The 16759-nt window shown below is 41.6% G+C and overlaps 1 protein-coding gene across 1 annotated transcript in view; it reads left to right on the top strand.

Moving 5' to 3' along the window:
- Nucleotides 1–16759, top strand: part of fndc1 (fibronectin type III domain containing 1) — a 331091-nt gene that overhangs the window by 273688 nt on the left and 40644 nt on the right. Inside the window, exon 19 of the mRNA XM_067989150.1 lies at nucleotides 6861–6972. Within this exon, the coding sequence (XP_067845251.1) occupies nucleotides 6861–6972 (112 nt within the window). The remainder of the gene's footprint in view (nucleotides 1–6860; nucleotides 6973–16759) is intronic.

The following is a 16759-nucleotide window of genomic DNA, read 5'->3' as shown; positions in this document are numbered from 1 at the left end:
CCTGTGAGTGTCATTCCCTCACATCTATATCCAAAAGTTTAATTGATTTAATTCTGTCAAACCTTGGACTCTTCAAAACAGGCACATGGGAACAACATCACCTGCACGTTCCCCTCCAAGTCACACACCATCCCGACTTGGAAATATATTGCCGTTCCTTCATCGTCGCTGGGTCAAAATCCTGGAACACCCTTCCTAACAACACTGTGGGAGAACCTTTGCCACACGGACTGCAGTGGTTCAAGAAGGCGGCTCACCGCCACCTTCTCTAGGGCAATTAGGGATGGGCAATAAATGCTGGCCTCGCCAGCGACGCCCACATCCCATGAATGAATTTTTTTTTAAATAAGAAAAGAACATATGAAAAGCTTTAGGGATAGCCCTATCTTCTCGAAGCAGATCTGTACCATAAGACCCATCTCTTGTCCACTTGATCTTCTCAAACACCCAAATCCTGAAACCATCTACCTTTCCTGTCCTCATTGCTTGCTGGCATTCCTCTGTTCAGGCTCTGCCCCTCTTCCTTTCAAAACCACCATTCTCAGCCCCTTACTCGCAAAACCCACTCTTAACCCATCCATCCTTTCCAACTACTGCCCAATCTCTAACCTCCCCTTCTTGTCCAAGTAGAAAAATGAAAGCACACCGGAATTGGAGGTAACCCTGTGACATGAGTTGGTAATTGGTTGGGGGGGGGGATAGGAGACTAAGAGAGTAGGGATAAAGGGAACATTTTCTGATTGGAAGAAAGGAAGAAACTTACTTTTATATAGAGCCTTTTATGACCTCAAGACGTCCCAAAGCACATTACAGACAATTAAGTAATTTTGAAGTGTAGTTACTGTTGTAATGTAGGGAAACACAACACAAGGTCTCACAAATAGCAATGAGACAAATGACCAGATGGTATTGGTTGAGGGATAAATATTGGCCAGGACACTGGGGAGAACTCCCCTATTCTTCAGATAGTACCATGGGATCTTTAACCTCCACCTAAGAGGGCAGAAGGGACCTCATTTTAACATCTAAAGCGAAAGATGGTAACTCTGACACTGCTGCATTTCCTCAGTACTGTACTGAAGTGTCAGCCTAGATTATGTGCTCTAGTGTCTGAAGTGGGACTTGAACCCACAACATTATGCGAGGCAAGAGTGCAACATTGAGTCAAGGCTGACACTGTGGCAGAAAGTGACGAGCGATCCTCTCCAGGGATCTGTACTGGAGCCTCAGCTTTTTATCATATATATTAATGACTTGGATGAAGGAACGGAGAGTTGTATATCCAAGTTTGCCGATGACACTAAGTTAGGAGGCACAAATAAGTTGTGCAAATGGAAGCAGAAAGTTACAAAGGAACATAGACTAAGTGAGTGGGATTGATCATATAGAATTCATAGGCCGAGAATTTTGTAGGAGCTGCTCCTGCTCCACCGCCATTACTTCGTCAGAAGCGCGGCGGAAACACCGCTTGTGTGCGTAAATGAGGTTTCTGCCGCACTTCCAGCCCAGCAGGAGCAGCTCCGACGAAATTCCTGGCCATAGACTTTTCTGCTTCACCCAAGCTGGGATTGTTCTCCTTAGAGCAGAGAAGGTTAAGGGGACATTTAATAGTGGTGTTCAAAATTAGATAGAGTAAATAAGGAGAAATTGTTTCAACTGGCAGGAAGTCAGTAACCATAGGACACAGGTTTCTGGTAATTATCAAACTAACCGAGGGGGAAATTAGGAGAATTTTTTGTTATGATGTGGAATGCACTACTGAAAGGGTGGTGGAAGCATATTCAAAAGTAACTTTCAAAAGAGAATTGGATATATACTTGAAAAGGAGAAATTTGCAGGGCTATGGGGAAAGAGCAGGGCAGCGGGACTAACTGGATAGCTCTTTCACAGAGCCAGCACGGACACGATGGGCCAAATGGCCGCCTCCTGTGCTGAACGATTCTATGAAATGCTTAGTGCCTACTCCTATCTGTACACGCTGGGATGTTTTTCTGCATTTAAAGGCATAACATGAATGCAAATTATTAACCAAAAAAAGCTTATATACTGTATCCCCAGATGTAGTTTCAGAGCCAACGTTTATTTTCCTTTCTGCCTCTTTGTTTTCTTTTAGTTCTACTTTGGAACCTTTTTATGTGTCTCTTTCTTTCTGCTCAGGTGTTTCAGCCTTTGTTTCTCAATTTCAAATATTTCATTTTCTTTCTTGATTCCATTGCCATCTCCATTTCCTTTGGAACACCGTAAAAGGTTTCATTTTCTCGGGTCAAACTGTTCATGTAAAATTGCTTTCTACTCAATTTTAATGATGTTACTAACCTTTTTATTTCATAGAGACACATCATTGAGTACTCTACAAAAGGAAATTTGAATCTAGGTAAAAAATAAGTTGAAATTTCAGGTTGAACAAATTACTTTCATATGCAGTTCTTTTTCTCCCTCATCTAGGTGTCCATTATTCACTTGTGAGCTTAAACAATAAATATCAGGCTGTTTGACCACAGAGGGCATCACAACTGAGCTAGCTCTGTCCTCACCCAATGTCCAAATGCACAGTCATTAAATAGTAGTCAGAAACCCTGCATCCCATTACAATTGGATGCTGAGCCAATTTCAGCACCCCAACATTAGCTTACTCAGCATGGACCAGGATGTATGGCTTAGTACTACGTGAGGCAGTGCCAGTACCCATTAAACCACCGGGAGGGATGTTGGTAGTTCCCATTTTTGTTGTAATACAGAGCAGCTTTCAAACTAGAAAATTATTTGTGTTTTACTGATGAAATACTCTATCTACAGCATAGTGATTCAGTAAATTTACTAAGGGCGTTTCTGATAACTAATGCAGGTTAACGTATAAAAATATGACTCTGTTACACCCTGCTTTATGGGAGTAACCACTTAGTCATGAGTTGGAGTGAATGCCAAGCTTGAGGCAGTGTTCCAGGAATGTGTGCAGCAAGTCAAATTCAAGTGAAGTAAGTATGTTGTATGCCGATCCTGCATTTGCTTTTCAGACAGTAAGGCTAAAGTAGGAAAGAAAATGTCAGAATGTGAATACACTAAAATTCATTCTCCTCACGCCAGGAGGAAACGTAGTGTCGACAAATTTGACCATCAGCTTAGTCTGAAAATAAATGTCTGACCGGTTTTAGTTAGTGCAGTAAGTTGTGAATGGAGTATTGACTTAAGGGTAAGTTTATTGTTTTTGCAATACTAAGTCAGAGCTTCGCACGGCAAAAGCACACAAAGGAATACTGAGCGTGGAGAATCATGCACCCATTGTGCATCCTGCTAGATTTTCTGTCCATTAACTTGAATGGATGGAAAATTGGGCAGGCTGCGTAACAGGCAGGCACTCGTCTGTGCTCCGTATTCTGATATCGCGTAATGTACTGGGAGTGCAATGACGGAAAACTTATCCCTTTTGTTCCTTCAGGCAAGAGGGGAAACTTTCCCAACATGGCAGGTGGGAGGTCATTTCGCCTGGCACCAGCACATATTGGGAAATTGTGGGTGCACTGCCAGTGATTTCCCGATTTTGTTCGGGCTGCTGAACTTCCCCACCAGCAATGCAAAATCAGAAAATTACTCCCAAGAATTCATAGATCAGCTCGGAACATAGCTAAGATATGCACTGAAATTAATTTTGTAACATTGCCTAACCTACATAACAAGATTAAAAACTAATGAATGTTATTGGGTAAATTTTGCAAGGCTCCGCTCCTGAAATGGAGCCTTGCTCGTTGGAATCACGGGCTGAAGCATCAGCTCTAAGTTATAGTCCCATCTCCGACCAACACTCCTGTCTGACAATGCTCAGTCCAGTCTTGTAAAGTTTTCCCTAGTATAAGTATAGATAATAGTTTCATTTGCAGCAACAAATTAACATTTTTAAGGAAAGTAATTACCCAGGTCAAATTATGAGTTCGAATAATTGGGCTGCCTTCTAACAAGACTGTCATATTCCAATTTGTGATTTGCACGGATGAACCACGTTCTTAATGCAAATAATATAAACTGTATCCTGTGTGGCTAAAGGATAAGGAAAATATGCAAGCAATACATAATTTCCAAACAGAACACAATTTAGTGAGAGCAAAAACATAATTTATTCTAAATGAGATTTAACCCATAGCAATTTGGTCATCATCACTGGAGGAAGTGGCATGTAAAATCATAGATGTTTAGATCACAGAAGGGAGGCCATTTGGCCCATCATCTCAATGCCAGTTCTTTTCTGGAGTAATCCAAAACTAATCTCCCTGCCCTGCGCTCTCCTCAGGGCTCTGTATTTTCCTTTGCTTCAAATATTTATCAAATTTTCCCTTAAAACCTACCTCAACCATTCAATGTGGCAAAGCATTCCTTGCTGTAAAACACTCTTGTGTAAAGAATTCTCTCTTGGCTTTCTTAGTGACTATTTTAAATTGATGACCCCTTATCACTGATGCCCCAACCAGAGGAAGCAGTCTTCCCCTATTCATTCAATCAAAACCCTTCATAATTTTAAAAACCTCTATTAAATCTCTTCTTAGACCCCTCTGCTCCAGTAGAAATAATTCCAGTACCTCAAGCTTCTCATAACTATACTTTCTCAACCCTTGTATCCCCCGGTGAATCTAAGCTGTATGCTTGTTTTAATGTCCCTTCTATTCCTTTCTATACTGGAGTACTCTAACTGTGGCCTAACCATTGCCTTGTACAATTTTATTATAACCTCTTTGCCAATATAGTCTATAACCCTACTATTAAAATCCAAAATGCTTATTGGCCTTTTCATGGTTTTATCAACCTGCACTTGTATCTCCGGGGAATAATTTATTTGCACCCGTAGATCCCCGCTCCTCTACATCCTTCATCTCCATTGAGTTTACAGTTCCATTCCTTGTTCTTCCTCCCAAAATTGATTAGTTCACACTTCTCTGCATTAAATTCCATCTGCCACCTTCTGCCCATTATGTCCTCCTGAAGTTTTTGCAGTCCTCTTCACTATTTATAGGAACATAGGAACAGGAGTAGGCCATTCAGCCCCTCGTGCCTGCTCCACCATTTGATAAGATCATGGCTGATCTGTGATCTAACTCCGTGTACCCGCCTTTGGCCCATATCCCTTAATACCTTTGGTTGTCGAAAAGCTATCTATCTCAGATTTAAATTTAGCAATTGAGCTAGTATCAATTGCCGTTTGCGGAAAAGAGTTCCAAACTTCAACCACCCTATTTGCTTGACTTTCTACTTTAGTGCCATAAGTAAATTTTGATATTGAGAGAGAGCAAAGTGGTTTGAGCACTAATCCCTAGAGTATACCACTTCCAACTGCTCTCCAATGCAAACAACACCTATTGGCCCTAATCCTTGTTTCTTGTCTGCCAACCAACTTTCTACCCATGCGGCTATATTTCCTCTTAACCATTAGTCTGATTTTTTTTTTAAACAAGGCTCTTTTGAGACACCTTATCAAATGCCTTCTGAATATCTGTATACACACTATTTACTGCATTCCCTGTATCTACACAATTAACCACTTCTTTAAAATCGATAGTAAATTTGTCAAACTTGACCTACTTTTAACAATCTATGTTAGCTATCCTTGACTACCCAAGCATCTTTAACTGTTTATCAATTTCTTGAATTGTGGATTCTAAGAGTTTACTCACATCTGATATTAGACTATCTATAGTTACCTGGTTTATCCTTCTTTCTTGAACAGAAGTGTTACATTGGCTACCCACTAGTCCCACAGCACAATTTGCATATCCAAGGTGAATATCTGCTATCTGTTTGGATTTAGATTCTTTCTTCCCTATTCTGTCCTCTTTCTGTACCTTCTAACATAACTTGGGATCGAGCTTCACTTCAGCACATAATCAAGGCTGAGACTTCAGTGTAGTACTGAGGGAGTGTTGCATTATTGCTGGTGCTGACTTTCAGATGAGGCGTTGAACTGTCTGCTTGTTGGTGGATTTAGAAGATGTCATGCACTATTCAAAGAAAAGCAGAAAGTTCTCTCATCCTGGCCAACTTTCCTTTTTCAACCAACACCACCGAAAAATGAAGTAGCTCGTCATTCATCTCACTTGCTGTTTGTGGGATCTTGCTGTGTGAAATTGACTGTTGTGTTTGAATTAATAAGTGACTGCATTTCGAAAGTAATTAATTGGTTGTGATGCATTCTGAGATGTTCTAAGAGTCTTATAATGCATTATATAGATTGAAAGTTTTTTACTATTTATTATCCATTTTGTCCTTATGTTATGTTGACCTACCATCTATTTTCAGAGGTAGGATCGCATCCTTCAAAATACTTCTCTCGTTGGAAACCAAATTCAGGGTTTTTTTTTTTTAGCCAATTGATTACTGGATTTGGCCTGATTGGGTAATAAGAACTATCGGTAAAACTTTGAGGAATTGAGGAAATAAAAGGATTTGTCAAAATGCATTATTTCTATGACCGCCCTCCGAGAAGGAGTAGGGCGAGCTAAATTGCATACCTCGCTAAATTGCATACCTCACTAAAATAAAGAAAATTAAAATTTCTGTCAGTCATCAAGAATCAAGACACTCACACTTATTAGATTGGAATGGAAATTTGGCAAATCAGATTGGTAACTCCTCTCAAACTGGCAGTTCAGTATATGCCTCTGACACACATAGACCCACTAGACTGTCATAGAAGTAAATCCATTGGATTAGACCACAATGGACGCACCAGAACCTCATGTAAATTGGACAATCCAGATGAATTTCATCAACTCAGATTTGGGCCAGAGGTATCTGAAAATTATCCGCAGTGAGAAGTTTTGGGTGTAGGTAACAAAATTCTGCTTGAATTGACTTCTGCTTTTTAATTTCAATTGCAGGTTACCTTGTCTATAGTGCTTCTTATGATGACATCTTGCAGAACAATTGGTCTACAAAGCCTACAGCAGCCAGCACGCACTTACCTATTGAAAATCTGAAGCCAAACACAAGGTACGTTAGAAGGGAGTATGCAGCTAATTGGAAAACAATCCTACCTCTGTACAGTTTTGATCATTTGACTCCATCCCAGCACAGAAACAGGCCATTCAGCCCAACTGGTCCAAGCTGGTGTTTATGTTCCACACGAGCCTCCTATAACCCTATCCTGCTGTCTTAGGATAAAATACACACAATGCTCAGGAGTTTTTTAAAATTTTGGTCTCCAGATGTGGGCGATGTTGGCAAGGCCACTTTTTTGCCCATCCCCAGTTACCTGGGCCGCCACTGCAGTCCTTGCGGTGAAGGTTCTCTCACAACGGTGTGAGGTAGGGAATTCCAGATTTCAGAACCAGGTACAATGAAGCAACAGCAATATATATCCTGATATAATACTTGGGGGGGCCAATAAGTTTAGCTGATATTTTTCTCAATGTTTATCATTGTGGTGTTTTACAGCTGAACGCCCAAGTGGGATAGCAAGCCATTGTGTAGTGTAGATTATAGTTATCTGTGGACCAGACCAGATTGGGATGGCAGGTTCCCTTCTCTGAAGGCCATTTCACCCATCCCCTCCCCGCTCCAACATAGATACTTTTCAGTATCCCACTAGCATAGCATGTTTGGGGACCTATTGGTCTGTATGGCTTTAGTGCTAAACTGAACTATTCCACCTGGCCATCAGAGGATCTGCTGGCAGTTCCTACTTTTGTTGACATCGATATATTAAACTTTCAGAAATGTTCTCCGATAGTACAGACCATTCTTAAAATTGGAAAATATTTGTATTATACTTAGAAGATGTTCTATTGCTCTACTGGAATCTGACACAGCTGTCTTATGCAGACATTCCTGAAGCTCAAGCTCATGCTCATGCTTGGCATTCACCTCTAGCACATAATGCAGGATGTAATGGAGTCACATTTTTTTATATGTTAACCTACATTAATCATCAGAAGGTTTCAAGATCACTAAAAAAGGTGTAGATAGAATATTTCTCTAAGCAGCAGAATCCTGTATTTGAGGAGAAAGTTTCTGAATCTGTTCTCCCAGCGGGGAGTCTTGTGCAATGGCTGTGCAGATCAAGAGATTGTAACCAGTACCAAGATTTCCCAATATTCGTTACCAGCAGTGAAACTCTCCCTCCAGTAGCCCAGACTTGGAATATTGGTCCTAGTTCTAGCTTGAGATGTTCCAGTGGCTCACCTATAAATTACCAATGACATAATTAGGCAAATCTGGCTTAGAATCTCAACGTTCCCAGCAATATCAAAAGCACAATTGATGCCTCCCTTTTTAATACTAAAATGCTGTTTGGAAACAACATAGAGGAGATCAGCAAAAGCAGTGGGTCACATAAGCCATTTCTGCTCAGACTACAAAGTCCATAGCTACTTTACAAACTCAAACGCTATTCCTTTCAAGGCATTAAGTTCTGGTTTGTAGAAGCAGTGTCATGTTCTTGCAACCCCATGGCTTTGTCAACGTTACTTCTCTCGCAGACTGAATGCCTATCAGCAAGAAATGTGAAGGTAACTTTCCTGGTTGCATGCTTTCAAGGCAGAGACTTGCCATTTTGGAGGACATATTGGTAAATCATGCATGTGCATGTGATTTCCCATCCATTAAACTTAATGTGTGTTCAGAGCATGAGAGTTTCCACACTGAGAGTGCGTAATTGGAAAATTTACCCTGTGCTCAAAGCACTTGATCTCAAGAATAGTCCATCATAAAACAACATGGGGATCAAGACAGTATAGAAGGTACTGCAACAGTTCCAGCACAAAGACAGAGACAGCCTGTGCTGTAGCCAAACAATACCACAGTAGGCCCAATACATCACATGACCCCAGATCCTATCCTTGCATGTTATGGAAACTGGGCCTTGGTATAGAAGGCAAAGCGTCATGCTTATGAACAGTAGAGACAAAGGAATTGGTAGTCGGTCTTCTTCGTAGGAGCACGATCTTATACCTTGGGTGGATTGTTTACAAGAACATGGACCCTCTAATTTTCAAGAAATCAGGGTGCATACAAGTCGACCTCTTTGTCTTAAGTGGGGAACTGTCAGTTGACCTGCTATAGGGCTTGGATACTTCCTGTAATGTCTCACCCAATTTCTGCTAATTTATGGGTCAATTACAAAAACTTGATTTCCCACAATACATATAAATGATTGCGCCAGCTCCACATTTTCCTTCAGAATGGTGCCTGATGAGAGGGAACTCCTCAGAGCTGCTCACTTCTGACTGCTGGGAGAGCCCTAATGCTGAGCACACCTCCTCTGCTAAATCCTAACAGCAGTTTATGGCCAATGGCCAAAGGCAAGTGAGAATCTTCTATGTGCCATCACAACTTGAGTTAGTGCAGGTACACTATTGGAAATTTGAGCCCCATTGTAGAATAAGATATTTTAGAGCTTAAAGTTTAAGATGTGGATTATAACCCACAAGGGAGTATTGACTATAATTGTAACAAAATCAACTGGTACATAAAATTGGAATGAATACAAGTTGATACTGTGTAATTCCCCATTTAGCCATCTCATTGTGGGTTATTATTATTTCTTGAAATGCTTATTACTTTAACAGCTTGACTGCGTATGGCTTCAGGCTAAAATAAAAGCCTTATTCAATCTAAGCTAACTGAATTTGCAACCATTTCTCGTAAAATCTGTGACCTGACGTCATGCTTGTGATCTTGGCTGATCCAGACGACCTCTGGAGCAGATTGCTTACTTCAGAATTTTAATTAATACAATTTTAGCAGTAGAACAAAAGGCTACATTGCTAGAAAACAACTTTTGTATTATGCATTTCGATAGGGAATTGATAGAGACATTAACAGTTTGAATGCTACTGTACAGAAATAAGCTGCTTGCGATTCACGTTGCATTTTGTAACACTTGGATTGACTTATTGCAAGAGGAGGACGGGGAGAGACAAACAGCACCAGAATAAAGTGTAGTTCAGAAACAGAAGGGATCAGACTGGGAGAAATGCAAGGCAGACTAAGGCAGGTTTGAAGAGCATGTGTGTAAATGCAGGGAGCGTGGTAAATAAGTTTGGTGAGCTGCAGGCACAAGTAGCTGTGTGGGATTATGATATAGTGGCAATAATGGAGATCTGGTTCAAACAAGGCACTTAATATTCCTGGCTACAATGTATTCAGGAGAAATAGGGAAGAAAAAAAGGAGGGGGTGGGGGTGGCAGTATTATCAAAGGCACTGTTATAGCCCTGGAAAGGGATGATGTGCTTGAGCATTCAAAGACACAATCTATTTGGTTAGAGTTAAGGAGCAGAAGAGGAGCTGATACACTGCTGGGTGTATACTATAGGCAACCAATTAGTTGGAAGGAAATAGAGGAGCAAATTTGCAGGCAAATTTCAGAAAGATATAAAAATAACAGAGTAGCATTAATGGGAGACTTCAATATCCTAATTTAGACTGGGAAAAATACAGTGTAAAGGGCAAAGAGGGGGAGGAATTCCTGAAATGTGCGCAGGAGAACTTTCTTGATCAGTATGTTTCCAGCACAATGAGGAAGGAAGAAGTGTTGGATCTAGTTCTGGGGAATGAAGTGGGGCAAGTGGAGCATATTTCAGTGGGGGAGCATTTGGGAAACAGTGAGCACAATGTCATTAGGTTTAGAGTAGTTAAGCAAAAGGACAAGGAACAATCAACAGTGAAAATACTTAACTGGAAGAGGACTAATTTCATAAGAAATAGGAGCAGGAGTAGGCCAATCGGCCCTTCGAGCCTGCTCCGCCATTTAATAAGATCATGGCTGATCTGAACTTAACCTCAAATCTAAATTCATGTCCAATTTCCTGCCCGCTCCCCGTAACCCCTAATTCCCTTTACTTCGAGGAAACTGTCTATTTCTGTTTTAAATTTATTCAATGATGCAGCTTCCACAGCTTCCTGGGGCAGTGAGTTTAAAGGGATCTGGCCAAGGTGAATTGGAATCATAAATTGGTAGGCAAAACAGTAATTGAACAATGGGAGGCCTTCAAGGAGGAGTTGGTTCAGGTACAGAGTAGATACATCCCTACGAGGGGGGAAATGAAGAGCATCCAAAACTAGAGTTCTCTGGATGATTAAAGAAATTGCGGTTAATATGAAACAGAAAAAGGAGGCTTATGATAAATAGTATCAGGTTCATAATACAGTAGAGAATCAAGCAGAATACAGAGAGTGCAGAGGAAAACTGAAAAAGGAAATAAGAGGGACAAAGATGATGTATGAGAAAAGATTAGCAGGTAACATAAAAGGGAGCACTATATAAACATATAAAGAGTAAAAGGATAGTCAAAGGAAAGATGGGGCCGATTAAGGACCAAAAGGGAAATCATCTTGTGGAGGCAGAGGGCAAGGCTATGGTATTGAATGAGTACTTTGTCTCCACTAAAGAAGAGGCTGTTGCCAATGTTACAGTAAAGGAGGAAGGGGGAAAGAAATTGGATAGGATAAAAATAGATAAAGAGGAGGTACTAAAATGGTTGGGGTGCTCCAGATGGGGAAAAAGCAGGGGAATGGGACTAATTAGATAGCTCTTTCAAAGAGCCGGCACAGGTACGATGAGCTTGATGGCCTTCACCTGTGTTGTACCTACCATGATACTATGAGGATGGGATGCATCCTAGGTTGCTGAGGGAAGTAAGGGTGGAAATAGCGGAGGCACCAGCCATAATCTTTCAATCCTTCTTGGGTATAGGGGTGGTGCCAGAGGACTGGAGGATGCAAATGTCTGCACCTGGGCAGGGCCGGGACCGCTGTCCTAGGAGGAGTGTTTGCTAGTGCTGTTGGGGAGGGTTTAAACTAAAGTGGCAGGGGGTTGGGAACCTGAGCAGGGAGAGAGAGGAAAGCGTAACAGGAAGGGACAGAAGGTATGGAGTAATAGGTAAAGTGTTAAAAAAGGAAAAAGCAGGAACTAAGCGTCACAAAACAGATTTGAAAGTTCTTTATCTGAATGCACGTAGCATTCGTAATAAAATGGACGAGTTAACGGCACAAATAACTACGTATGGGTATGATCTTGTGGCCATTACAGAAACATGGCTGCAGGGTGACAACGACTGGGAATTAAATATGCCAGGGTATTTAACAATCAGGAAGGACAGGCAGGAAGGAAGGGGAGGTGGGGTGGCTATGTTAATAAAGGAAGGAATCACTTTAATACAGAGAAATGATATTGGGACAAAGCATCAAGATAATGAAACAGTTTGGGTGGAGATAAGGAATAAGAAGGGAAAAAAAACACTAGTGGGCGTAGTATATAGGCCTCCTAATAGTTGCAACTCTGCTGGAAGAAGTATTAATCAGGAGATAGTCGGGGCATGTAATAAGGGAACAGCCATAATTATGGGGGATTTTAATTATCATATTAACTGGACAAATCAAATTGGGCAGAGCAGCCTTGAGGACGAGTTCATTGAGTGCATCAGGGATGGATTTCTTGAGCAGTATGTAACTGATCCTACAAGGGGGCAGGCAACCTTGGACCTGGTCCTGTGTAATGAGTCAGGATTAATTAATAATGTCCTAGTTAAGGATCCCCTTGGAACGAGCGACCACAACATGGTTGAATTCCATATCCAATTAGAGGGTGAGAAGGTTGATTCTCAAACAAGCGTACTGAGCTTGAATAAAGGAGACTATGATGGTATGAGAGCGGAATTGATTAAAGTGGACTGGGAAAATAAATTAAAGGGTAAGACGGTACATGAGCAGTGGTGTTCATTTAGGGAGTTATTTTACAACTTTCAAAATAAATATATTCCACTGAGGAAAAAAGGGTGTAAAAGAAATGACAGCCATCCGTGGCTAAGTAAAGAAATCAAGGATAGTATCCGACTAAAAACAAGGACATATAAGGTAGCCAAACTTAGTGGGAGGATAGAAGATTGGGAATTCTTCAAAAGACAGCAAAAAGTAACTAAAGGATTGATTAAGAAAGGGAAGTTAGATTATGAAAAGAAATTAGCAAAAAATATAAAAACAGATAGCAAGAGTTTCTATAGTTATATAAAAAGAAAAAGGGTGGCTAAGGCAAACATAGGTCCCTTAGAGGATGAGACCGGGAAATTAATGGTGGGAAACATGGAGATGGCAAAAATGCTGAACAAATATTTTGTTTCAGTCTTTACAGTAGAGGACACTAAGAATATCCCAACACTGGACAAACAGGGGACTCTCGGGGGGGAGGAGCTAAATACGATTAAAATCACTCAGGAGATGGTACTCAGTAAAATAATGGGACTCAAGGCGGATAAATCCCCTGGACCTGATGGCTTCCATCCTAGGGTCTTGAGGGAAGTGGCAGTAGGGATTGTGGATGCTTTGGTGATAGTTTTCCAAAATTCCCTGGACTCAGGAGAGGTCCCGGCAGATTGGAAAACTGCTAATGTAACACCGTTATTTAAAAAGGGTAGTAGGCAGAAGGCTGGAAATTATAGGCCAGTTAGCTTAACATCTGTGGTGGGTAAAATTTTGGAGTCTATTATTAAGGAGACAGTAACGGAACATTTAGATAAGCATAATTTAATAGGACAAAGTCAGCATGGCTTTATGAAGGGGAAGTCATGTCTGACAAATTTGCTTGAGTTCTTCGAGGATATAACGTATAGGGTGGATAAAGGGGAACCAGTGGACATAGTGTATTTAGACTTCCAGAAGGCATTCGACAAGGTGCCACATAAAAGATTATTACTTAAGATAAAAAATCACGGGATTGGGGGTAATATTCTGGCATGGGTGGAGGATTGGTTATCGAACAGGAAGCAGAGAGTTGGGATAAATGGTTCATTTTCGGACTGGCAACCAGTAACCAGTGGTGTTCCACAGGGGTCGGTGCTGGGTCCCCAACTCTTTACAATCTATATTAACGATTTGGAGGAGGGGACCGAGTGCAACATATCAAAATTTGCAGATGATACAAAGATGGGAGGGAAAGTAGAGAGTGAGGAGGACATAAAAAACCTGCAAGGGGATATAGACAGGCTGGGTGAGTGGGCGGAGATTTGGCAGATGCAATATAATATTGGAAAATGTGAGGTTATGCACTTTGGCAGGAAAAATCAGAGAGCAAGTTATTTTCTTAATGGCGAGAGACTGGAAAGTACTGCAGTACAAAGGGATCTGGGGGTCCTAGTGCAAGAAAATCAAAAAGTTGGTATGCAGGTGCAGCAGGTGATCAAGAAAGCCAACGGAATGTTGGCTTTTATTGCTAGGGGGATAGAATATAAAAACAAGGAGGTATTGCTGCAGTTATATAAGGTATTGGTGAGACCGCACCTGGAATACTGCATACAGTTTTGGTGTCCATACTTAAGAAAAGACATACTTGCTCTCGAGGCAGTACAAAGAAGGTTCACTCGGTTAATCCCGGGGATGAGGGGGCGGACATATGAGGAGAGGTTGAGTAGATTGGGACTCCACTCATTGGAGTTCAGAAGAATGAGAGGCGATCTTATTGAAACATATAAGATTGTGAAGGGTCTTGATCGGGTGGATGCAGTAAGGATGTTCCCAAAGATGGGTGAAACTAGAACTAGGGGGCATAATCTTAGAATAAGGGGCTGCTCTTTCAAAACTGAGATGAGGAGAAACTTCTTCACTCAGAGGGTGGTAGGTCTGTGGAATTTGCTGCCCCAGGAAGCTGCGGAAGCTACATCATTAGATAAATTTAAAACAGAAATAGACAGTTTCCTAGAAGTAAAGGGAATTAGGGGTTATGGGGAGCGGGCAGGAAATTGGACATGAAGCTGAGTTCGGATCGGTCAATGCCCTGTGGGTGGCGGAGAGGGCCCAGGGGCTATGTGGCCGGGTCCTGCTCCGACTTCTTGTGTTCTTTAGATTTGTGGTTGGGATCAGATCAGCCATGATCTTATTGAATGGCGGAGCAGGCTCGAGGGGCCGATTGGCCTACTCCTGCTCCAATTTCTTATGTTCTTATGTTCTTATCCCTATTCAAGAAAGGGGGGAGAGATAGACCAGGTCAGTCAGCCCAATGTCAGTGGTGGAGAAACTTCTAGAGACCATAAACAGAGACAAAATGAATTGTCACTTAGAATAACATGGGTTCATAAATGACAGCAAACATGGATTTGTTAAAGGCAAATCGTGTCTGACAAACTTGATTGAGTTCTTCAATCAAATAACAGAGGGTTGAAGGTGGTGCAGTTGATGTTGTGTATCTGGACTTTCAAAAGGCATTTAATAAAGTGCCACGTAATAGACTTGTTAGCAAAATTGAAGCCGACAAGATTGAGGGGGCAGTGGCAGCGTGGATATGAAATTGGCTGACAGACAGAAAGTAGAGAGTAGAAGTGAATTGACTGGAGGGAAGTATATGGTAGTGTCCCCCAGGTGTGTCGGTATTAGGACCACAAATCTTTGAAGGTTGCAGGACAAGTTGACAATGCTGTTAAAAAGCATACAGGATTCTGGGCTTTATAAATAGAGGCATAAAGTACAATAGCAAGGAAATGATGGTAAAACTTTATGAATCACTGGTTGGACTTCGGCTGGAGTATTGTGTCCACTTCTGGGCACCATGCATTAGAAAAGGTGTCAAGCCTGGGAGAGGGTGCAGAGGAGATTTACCAGAACGGTACCAGGGATGAGGGAATTCAGTTACATGGAGAGACTAAAGAAGCTGTGATTATTCCCCTCAGAACAAAAATAGTTAACAGGAGATTTAATAGAGTTGTTCAAGATTATGAGGGGTTTTGAAAGATTCGATAGGGAGAAACTGTTTCCACTAGCCAGGAGGGTCAGTAACCAGAAGGCACAGATTTAAATCATTGGCAAAAAAGGCCTGGGGGGGAGGTGAGGAGAAATTTGTTTGCTCAGCGAGTTGTTATGACCTGGAATGCACTGCCTGAAAGGATGGTGGAAATGGATTCATTGGTAAGTTTCAAAAGTGAAGTGGATATATACATATAAAGGAAAAATTTGTCGGGCTACAGAGAAAGAGCAAGGGAGTGGGACTAATCAGATAGCTCTTTCAAAGAGCAGGAATGATGGTCCAAATGGCCTCCTTCTGTCATATGATCCTATGATTCTATCAGTATGGCAACGCAGTGAGGTATGTTACCATGTAACACGTTCATGCTTTTAAGTAGTTTTGAAAGTTATTATCATTATAACAGTTGGATAGGTTATCCTAAGAAATAACTACCTTTTAAATCGAAAGCCCACGGATTATTGTGTTGAAATGATCTGTGATATGCCTTCCATTTGCCAAGAGCAATGCAAAATTGTCCATAAAAAGCAGGACAAATCCAATCCGGCCAATTACCGCCCCATCAGTCTACTCTCAATCATCAGCAAAGTGATGGAAGGTGCCGTCGACAGTGCTATCAAGCGGCACTTACTCACCAATAACCTGCTCACCGATGCTCAGTTTGGGTTCCGCCAGGACCACTCAGCTCCAGACCTCATTACAGCCTTGGTCCAAACATGGACAAAAGAGCTGAATTCCAGAGGTGAGGTGAGAGTGACTGCCCTTGACATCAAGGCAGCATTTGACCGAGTGTGGCACCAAGGAGCCCGAGTAAAATTGAAGTCAATGGGAATCAGGGGGAAAACTCTCCAGTGGCTGGAGTCATACCTAGCACAAAGGAAGATGGTAGTGGTTGTTGGAGGCCAATCATCTCAGCCCCAGGACATTGCTGCAGGAGTTCCTCAAGGCAGTGTCCTAGGCCCAACCATCTTCAGCTGCTTCATCAATGACCTTCCCTCCATCATAAGGTCAGAAATGGGGATGTTCGCTGATGACTGCACACTGTTCAGTTC

The sequence above is a fragment of the Heptranchias perlo genome, chromosome 8 (genome assembly GCF_035084215.1).
Source record: "Heptranchias perlo isolate sHepPer1 chromosome 8, sHepPer1.hap1, whole genome shotgun sequence".
In the NCBI taxonomy this organism is placed as follows: Eukaryota; Metazoa; Chordata; class Chondrichthyes; order Hexanchiformes; family Hexanchidae; genus Heptranchias; species Heptranchias perlo.
Note: the sequence above shows the minus strand (reverse complement) of the source record. Positions and strands in the feature narration are given on the sequence as shown.